Raw genomic sequence first — 9,456 nt, 5'->3', positions numbered from 1 at the left:
GGCTAAATTGTTTTTATTCTTGTTATTTCTCTCAGTGGCTAGATAGTATTCTGCTCATAATAAGTGTTTACTATTTGTTGATTTGTATCATAGTTATTTTCCTGATGATCAGGTCTTCCTAGTAGACCTCAGCCATAGGGATCAATTTGTGAACTTCTAGGTTCCTGGAAAGCAGGGTTTATTAGCCCTTTTTGTGTCATAGATGCCCTCTGCCTGTCTGGTGAAGTCTACATGTACCTCATTTAGATGCACAAAATAAAATACATAAGATTACAAAGTAATTATATTTAAATACAGTTATAAAAACATGTTAAAAGTCATGTTCACAGATTTCAGGTTAAAAATCCCTTTAGACTTTAAGAGAAGCTTTTCAGTTGGTAGTATTCTCAAAATGTTGAAGGTTTTTTTTTCTTTAAAGTAAAAAAGATAAACTGAAATATTGGTGCATCATAATGGCGTGGGCAAGATATCTAACCTCCCTACCCTTTTTCTCTTGATGGGGGTGAGGGTGGGGATGGAGTGGGGTCCTAGACAAGAGCAGCCACATTGCTGCAAATGGTCACAGCAGTTGAATGAGATTATAGTTATGTACTAGATTAGGAACTCTGAAAGCCGGGATCATGGCTAAATTATACATACATTCATACATACACATACATATATATGTATATTTTGTGGGACAATGAGGGTTAAGTGACTTGCCCAGGGTCACACAGCTAGTGTCAAGTGTCTCAGGCTGGATTTGAACTCAGGTCCTCCTGAATCAAGGGCTGGTGCACCACCTAGCTGCCCCCATGGCTATTTTTTGTGTAATTTCTCTCAGTGGCTAGATAATGTTCTGCCCAAAGTAGGTATTTAAGAAATATTTGTTAAATTATGGTCTTTTCCTTAGTGAGGGTTCCCCACCTTGTGGTTATTCAGTCTTGTCCAACTTTTCATGACCCCATTTGGTTTTTTCTTGGCAGAGATAGTGCATTGGTTTTTCATTTCTTTCTTTTTTTTTAAATAGATGAGGAAACTGAGGCAAGTAGGGCTAAGTGACTTGACTAGGGTCATAGAGCTAGTAAGTGTCTGAGGCTGGATTTGAATTAAAAAAGATGAATCTTCCTGACTCCAGGGCCAGCACTCTATCCACTGTACCACCTAGCTGCTTATATAAAATAGTCGTTCTCAATATGACTGAAAGTAATCTGGGTGGGAGGGACTATTCTACTACTCAAAACTCTAGCTCCTGAGCCCTTACCATTGTGCTCCCCATTAAATAATTCAGTCAAGATGACACCATTAATTCTTAATCAGAAACATTTACTAATCAGAAGGCAAAACAATAAAAATTAATAATTCTATCCATAAACCTGGGACATAGTCTACTACAAATAGTACAATTTCTGAGGGAGCGAGTAGGCACAGACTTACAGAACCATGGGAGGCAGCCACATGAGTAGGGAACACATGGTCAGGGGTATAGTGGGCAGGGAGAACTAGAATGTCTTCTCTCTCTTCCACATAGTCCTTTAATTTCAGCAAGCCTGGTATAACTCAAAACATTGAACATCAGGTGTGATGACCCTTTTCTTCTTCAAGTACAGTCTTTATTACATTTCCCTGATAGACAGGGATGCTTCTCTGCTGGCTACTCATCTTCTAGGTTTCTGAATCAATAAACATCTTTTTCAGCAGAACAATAACACTAAGCCTTGGGTCAGCAGACACTGTCCAAGTTTTTGCCTTGGCTGGCCTCTGACTACTCTCAGGTAGGAGCTGTTAGTGGGAGAGTAAAGGTAAAACATTTCTCCTCCTCTCAGCTACTCCAAATACCAAGGCTTTATCTCTGAGCACTGACCAAACATCATGGCTTTTTCCTTTAGTCAACTCTTCCATGTGGGAAAGTATTTATTTTCCCTCCAATTAGCTCCTTCAAGTGGCAGGTGTCAAGGCAGACTCTGAGGTCTAGTGGTGGGACCAAAATCCAGGTTACTTTTTTTTTTTTTTTTTTTTAGTGAGGCAATTGGGGTTAAGTGACTTGCCCAGGGTCACACAGCTAGTAAGTGTCAAGTGTCTGAGGCCGGATCCGAACTCAGGTACTCCTGAATCCAGGGCCAGTGCTCTATCCACTGTGCCACGTAGCTGTCCCCAGGTTACTTCTTGAATCTATTTAGATTATAAACTCTCTGAGGGTAGGAACAGTGCTATATTTCTTTTTGCATACTTAGCACAGTCTGGTACACACTAGGCACTTAATAAATGCTTGTTGATTGAATCCACCTCTGATGATAATTTTCAGGACCATTTGGAGGTTTAATCTTGACCAACATTATTACTCCAAAGCAGGTTCTCTTATATGAAATGAACCACCTGAAGCTTAGAGTAAGGAATGTAAATCCATATTTCTGTCAGTCAAGCAACAAATAAGCACTACTCAGTTGTCCTATAGTTACCAAATAATTCTAGGTCTCAAGCTTTCTCAGGTCTCAACTTCAAAGGATCCATTTTAGTCATATGTAAATTTGATGCTGGGAAATAGGCAGGAGTATGCTGGCAAACGTTTAATAAGGATTTCTGGAGGAAATGTATGCATGACACACTTTTAAGATTAATTTACATTAGTAACATTATCTCCATCACTTTTCTAAGTTTAAACAATCAACAAAACAAGAAATCAAGTGCTACTTTTTAGTATTTGCCAGTTTCTGAGGTATAAATGCTCACATTGAAAATTTGACAATAGGCTCTGAGAGCTGCCTTGAGCTGGTTCTAGCCCACATCTGGAAGGAGGACACTTTAGCCATCTTTACTCTGAGTTCACACTTTTTCTCTGAGGGGCTGCTTTTCAGTGTTTCTCACACAACTGCCCTCCTTTCTTATTACTTATTTCAACTATACCCTATTTTAAAAAATAAAGTTGTCGGGGCAGCCAGGTGGTGCAGTGGATAGAGCACCAGCCATGGAGTCAGGAGTACCTTAGTTCAAATCTGGCCTCAGACACTTAACACTTACTAGCTGTGTGATCTTGGGCAAGTCACTTAACCCCAATTGCCTCACTAAAAAAAAAAAATAAAGTTGTCCCACTCAGAAAAGAGCACCACCGTGCAAAAAAAGAGATTTTTCTTTGAAAGACCTCAGTTTAATTAAAAAAAAAAGTTTATCAAGCATCTTTTGGATGTAAGGCACTGAGAATACAAGAAAAAAAAACCCACAATGTAGCAGTCCCTTCTCTCAAAGATCATGCCTTTTACTGAGGAAGGGGAAAGAACATGTTTATATTCAGTAATATGAGAAAGTAGGAAAGTACAGTAATACTAAGAGGACCAGGAAAGGCTTCCTATAGAAAATGATACATGAACTGGGCCTCAAAGGCTGCAAGAGATTATGAGGGACTGAGGAGGAAGTACATTCTAGTAATAAGACATAGCCTGTCTAAAGGCACAGAGATAGGAGTAATGAGAGTGTCTACCTGGGGACTCCCCCATGGCTTGCAGGGGTGGTCATCTAGGGAGTGTCTTCCCCATGTTTAGGCTACTCTCTAGATTTGTTCCCTAAAACTAGTTCATTTACCTTTAATAGTTAGCCAGAGGACAAAATTAATTCAAAGCAAACACATTTAATGAAATGAATAGAAATAGTAAGAAAAGTAGCAATACAACATTTCTCCCACAAACCCACGGTGCGCTATCTGACAAATACACAAAACATCAATGGGAAGAACAGACTCCTAGGGAATGCAAATGAGGAGGCACACTTTGTGATGGGGGCATACATGTGGAGGGGGCATTTACATATACACATGCACATTGACACTGGAATGTACACTTATACCTTCTAGTGATATCATCGTACTGCTCTCATAGTCTCCACTGGATAGGTTTGCTCTCTGCTCTGGTGGTCACCCTTGTCAGATTCTACTCATTGTGTCTATGGTTTCTGGCTCCTTGCTCAGCTGAAGTCCTTGGCTATACATTTGTTGTTTCAGTTGTGTCTGACTCTTTGTGATTCCATTTGGGGTTTTCTTGGCAAGATACTGGAGTGGTTTGTTATTTGTTTTTACAGTTAATTTTACAAATGAGGAAATGGAGACAAACAGGGTTAGGTGACTTGCCCAGGGTCACACAACTAGTAAGTATCTGAGGCAGTATTCAAACTCATATCTTCCTAATGACGGGTCCAGCTACTCTAACTACTAAGCTCTCTAGCTGACTCATTAAAAAAGATGGACTTTTGTTCCCGATAGAAGCTTGGGGTCTTTATAGGATTTTTGCAGTTTCCTGACAAATTTAGCCCACTCTCCTCCTCCTGTTTAATTCTGCCAATTTATTGGATGGAGAAGATTAAATTTTTTTAAGTACTAAGAAATATAAAATCCATAAATACAGAGCTAAGAGGCTCAGGGACTATCTAGCCCAACCCACTTATTTCATAGATGAGGAAACTGAGGCACACACAATGAATTGTTCAAGGTTATATAGATAGAAAGTGTCAGTGGGGGATTTAAACCCAAGTCTCTGACTTCAGCATCTCATCCCCCCAAATATATCACATTGTCCTTTTAGATTAATTAATACCTAAGTTCACAAGGGTTTTCTTTTTTTGTGCTTCATAGAATAGTATTTTTTTCATATTTAGGATGGCCTCATTTGGATTAAAATTATTTTCCAGTAGTATGGTTTGTCTCTCCAAGAGTATCATTCATTTTGATAGTAGCCTTACATGATGATGTGTCTTCCTGGATATGAAAGCTTCTGGCTGAGGTTGAATAAGCTCCCTTGGAAGACAGATGTTTGTTCTTCACATATGTAATAGAAAATCCATTTGATGTCTCATCAGCATCAGGCCAATGATGTGATTCAACTTCAGGTACTTTGTCTTTACATAAACTTATCTATTATTTTACAGATAGAATGAGGGTCTCAAATTGGACTTGGGGATGATGATGGAAGTTAGCTCCCACTTCATTGCTCTTGTCAGATCTTCAAACTAGTCATTCTAGTCATCCAGGAGAAAAGTCTTTCCTCTATCTCCATGGTTCTTTGGCTTTTTAAAAAAGGCGGTTCATATCTTTAAGCTTTGCTTTCCTTGCCACAAAAGGGCCACCATCCTGAATTCTACAGCCAATGTGATGGGTAAACAGCCACACCTGAGCTCATAATCCTTCTCTCTCCATTGATATGATTTTGTCATTCCCTCAGAATCCCAAGGCATGTTCCCTGCAGCTAATGGTAGGTCAGTCCTCAACTTGCTGAATTAAATTAGCATTAGGAGGTCTTCTCTACCACTAATACCAGTTTTTACATAGTCACAAACTAAGTGTGCTTCAGCAAGAATAACCTCCCAGTTTCCATCATTACATTTTCTCAGTGACTAGAGCTTCTTATTGAGCAATATGAACAAGAGAATTAGGTCAGGTTAAAGTCTCAGGATCTTTCTTGTATATAGATGACCGAGGGTCATCTGCTTAGCCCTCTGCTGTGTTCTCAGGTAGCCATGCTTTCTTGCTGACAACTTCTTTTTTAAATTTTATTTATTTATTTTAGTGAGGCAATTGGGGTTAAGTGACTTGCTCAGGGTCACACAGCTAGTAAGTGTTAAGTGTCTGAGGCCAGATTTGAACTCAGGTATTCCTGACTCCAGAGCCGGTGTGTTATCCAGTGCACCACCTAGCCCCCCCCCCAACTTCTCCTTTATCTTTGCTCTCTTAATTATAATAAAACGCCTACATTTACATATTGATTTACAAATATTATGCCATTGGTCCTCACAACTCTGGGAGGTAGATGCTATTGTCATCCTTATTTTAGAAAGGAGTTAGCTTAGGCAGATAGAGGTTAACTTACTTGCTCAGGGTCATAGAACTACTAAATATCTAAGGCAGGATTTGAACTCAGGATTTACCGACTCCAATTCCAGCAACCCATCCACTATGCCACCTTCTTTCATATACTCTTTCTTCAGCCACAGCCCATCCTGTTTTCATTCTACCCACTTATTTTTTTAAATTTATTTTTAAAAAAAATTTTATTGAGGCAATGGGGGTTAAGTGACTTGCCCAGGGTCACACAGCTAGGAAGTATTAAGTGTCTGAGGTTGGTTTTGAACTCAGGTCCTCCTGAATCCAGGGCCAGTGCTCTATCCACTGCACCACCTAGCTGCCCCATTCTACCCACTTCTAAGAAACACATAACTCTCAAGGCCAGGCACAGGAGTTCACAGACTCATTGCTGCCAATGGTTCTACCACCATTGTTCTGTTTTTGTTTGTTTGTTTGTTTTTGTTTTTGTTTTTTAGTGAGGCAATTGGGGTTAAGTGACTTGCCCAGGGTCACACAGCTAGTAAGTGTTAAGTGTCTGAGGCTGGATTTGAACTCAGGTACTCCTGATTCCAGGGCGGGTGCTCTATCCACTGGGCCATCTAGCTGCCCCATTGTTCTGCTTTTGATATACACATCCTGCCTTGATCTTTGTCTATGCTTTCCGGATCCTCTCCCACCTCCTCCCTCAATGTCCTTAGGACCTGATTTACAATCTTCTCCACTCCAATGCCTGTCATCATTCTGGGTAACTTTAGTATTTACAATCTCCTATTTTTTCATCCCCTTTCTACCACCTCACTCTTCTTACATATATTTTTTTGTCCTCATTGTGACTTCTAGTAACTCGATTCTTTCCTGTTATCCTTATTCATCAGTCTCATTCTTTGTTCACTTTTTTCCTTCACAGTGCTGAATTTGCCATGGTTAAATATTTCAACAACCTCCTGTCTCCCTCCCCCCCATCCTTGAATTTCTTGCTTCCTTGTCCTTCTTCTTGTTTCTACATTACTGATCCACAAAGCTGGATGATTCCTACCATCTGACTTCTTTCCTTCTACCACTAAGCTGCTGAACATCGCTTGAGTAAATTATTAAACCTGTTGACTAGGTCCCCTGAAAATTCCTGCATTTAACCACAACAGGGTTCTCATTGCTTCACATTGGATCTATTTCTTTCTTTCTTTCTTTCTTTTTTTTTTTCTGGGCTATGAGGGTTAAGTGACTTGCCCAGGGTCACACAGCTAATGTCAAGTGTCTGAGCTCACATTTGAACTCAGGTCCTCCTGAATTCAGGACCAGTGCTTTACCCACTGTGCCACCTAGCTGCCCCCTGGATCTTTTTATTTCTAATTGATTTTCCATCATATTCTTCACAGCAGGAGTTCCACAACTTTTTTTTTCTCAAATCCTCAAGTCTACCTCCACTCCCTTTTCTTTCAAGAGCTGAGCTTGACTTTTATTATACTGAATATAGTTGTTGTTCAATCATTTCAGTAGCATCCGATTTTTTGCGATCCCATTTGGGGTTCTTTTGACAAAGATTCTGGAGTGGTTTGCCATTTCCTTCTCTAGCTCATTTTCTAGATGAGGAACTGAGGGAAATAGAGTTAAGTGACTTGCCCAGGGTCACACAGCTACTAAATGTCTAAGGCCTGATTTGAAGTCAGAAAGATGAATCTTCCTGACTCCAGGCCTGGCACTCTGTCCACTGCATCACCTATCTGCCTGATCATAGTACATACTGCCTATTCTGTATAAGAAGATTTAGGCAATCTGTCATGACCTTCTTCATCTCCTTTCTCTCAAAGTCTTACTATTTTTATCTATCTTATGCTTCTTTTTCATATGAGGATGAAGTTGCCCTTCTCTTGGCAGAATCCAACCCTTATTCCCATTCTTAAATCTCTCTATTTTAAATATCTCTGTGGTCCCACAGCCTCCCTCAACGTTTTTCATTTTCCTTTTCTGTCAATTTTGCCACTCTAATGAATTTGAGGAAGAACCTCAGTTGCTTTAATGAACATCCACTAATTATTGGTGATTTGAAGCATTTTTTTCATATGGTTATTGATAACCTTATATTTCTTCTTCTGAAAATACCATTTGACCATTTTCCAATTACAGAATGACTTTTATTATTGTAAATTTGAATCAGTTTCTTAACTATTTTGGAAATGAGACCTTTATCAGAGAAACTTGATGAAAATGCTTTTTTCCAATTGTTTCCCTTCTAATCTTAACTACATTAGATTTGATTTTGCAAAAATAATTAATATTGTACAATCGAAATGGTGATCCTTTCTATTCCTTGTTTGGTAATAAACTCCTCCCCTATCCATACATCTCAAAAGACCACTTTTTTTTTCTTGCTCCTCTAATTTGTTTATAATATCACCTTTTATACCTAATTTATATACCTATTTTGAGCTTATCTTGGTATAATGTACCAGGAGTTGATCTAAAACAGATTTCTTTCAGACTGATATCCAGTTTTTCCAGCACTTTTCCTCACACAATGTTGTGTTGTTGTTTATCTTTCATTCTCAAAGGGGACAATGACATCAGGAAGGTGATGTCATGGCTTGAAGTGAATTGGATTTAAGTGAAGGAGGGCTATGCAGTCACCAGCCTCACTCTTTCCTCCAGAGGCACCTGGGTTCAGTGGCAAGCTATATATGTCAGGACACCTGAAGATAGCCCCAGATGTTTGAGACAATTGGGGTTAAGTGACTTGCCCAGGGTTACACAGTAAGTATCAAGTATCTGAGGTCACATTTGAACTCAGGTGCTCTTGACTCCAGGGTCAGTGCCCTATCCACTATACCACCTAGCTGTCCACTGTCACACAATGAGTTTTTACACCAATAGCTGGGGATCTTAGAGTTTAATAAATGCTACACTATGTATGGTGCACATCTTTTTTTTTTCTTAAATAAAAGGTGTATTCACTCCAGGATCAGGGTGGTTTCTCAGTCAAAGAGACCAAAGCCCATGTCCATCATCAGACTCTTCTGACTCCTCCTTCTTTTTTTCCTTCTTCTCCTCTGCAGCAGCAGGGGCAGCACCAGCAGCAGCTGGGGCAGCAGAACCAGCACTGGCAGCAACAGCAACGGCACCACTGGAGGGCATGGAGGCCAGCTTACCGCTCCCCTGTGCGTTCACATCTTCGATGTTCTTGCCGCTCAGCTCGCCGATGACTTTCTTCGTGCGCTCCTCGTCCGTCTTGATGCCCACGCTGTCCAGGATCTTCTTCAGGTCCTTGGAGTTAGGGGAGTCGTTGTCCCCGAGGACGGCCAGGAGGTAGGCGGCCATGTAGCGCATGTCCACGGTCTAGGCTCTACTCAGTCCAGTGCAGAGTTCGCGGTCTGGAGCTGCGGGAGCTGCGGGGCCCAGGGCGAGTTCAACCACCACCGAAATACGCCGCGAAAGCGTATGGTGCATATCTAATTGATTCCAGTGATTGACCTCTTCATTTTTAACTCTCTATTTTTGATTACTGCTTTCAATATAGTTTGAGATATGGTACTGCTAAGTCTCCTTTTATATTTATTTTCATGACATTCCTTGAGATTTTTTTTACCTTTTATCTCTGTATAGTTGGGTATTATTTTTCTAGCTCTATAAAATAATATTTTATATTGCATCTTATATAA

The 9,456-nt window shown here is 40.1% G+C and overlaps 1 protein-coding gene across 1 annotated transcript; it reads right to left on the bottom strand.

Annotated features, from left to right (window-relative positions):
- Nucleotides 1-8,769: 8,769 nt before the first annotated feature.
- LOC122736005 (60S acidic ribosomal protein P2-like) lies at nt 8,770-9,124 on the bottom strand. The gene has a single exon (XM_043977973.1). It carries the CDS (start codon nt 9,122-9,124, stop codon nt 8,777-8,779), a length of 348 nt encoding a protein of 115 aa, XP_043833908.1. The 3' UTR covers nt 8,770-8,776.
- Nucleotides 9,125-9,456: the final 332 nt, after the last annotated feature.

Source organism: Dromiciops gliroides, chromosome 1 (genome assembly GCF_019393635.1).
Source record: "Dromiciops gliroides isolate mDroGli1 chromosome 1, mDroGli1.pri, whole genome shotgun sequence".
NCBI classification, from domain to species: Eukaryota; Metazoa; Chordata; class Mammalia; order Microbiotheria; family Microbiotheriidae; genus Dromiciops; species Dromiciops gliroides.
The sequence above is the reverse complement of the archived record's forward strand: the minus strand, read 5'-3'. Positions and strand labels throughout refer to the sequence as shown.

Bases quoted from the DNA above. Each gene is read 5' to 3' on its own strand.
- LOC122736005 (XM_043977973.1), bottom strand. From the start codon at position 9,124: ATGCGCTACATGGCCGCCTACCTCCTGGCCGTCCTCGGGGACAACGAC.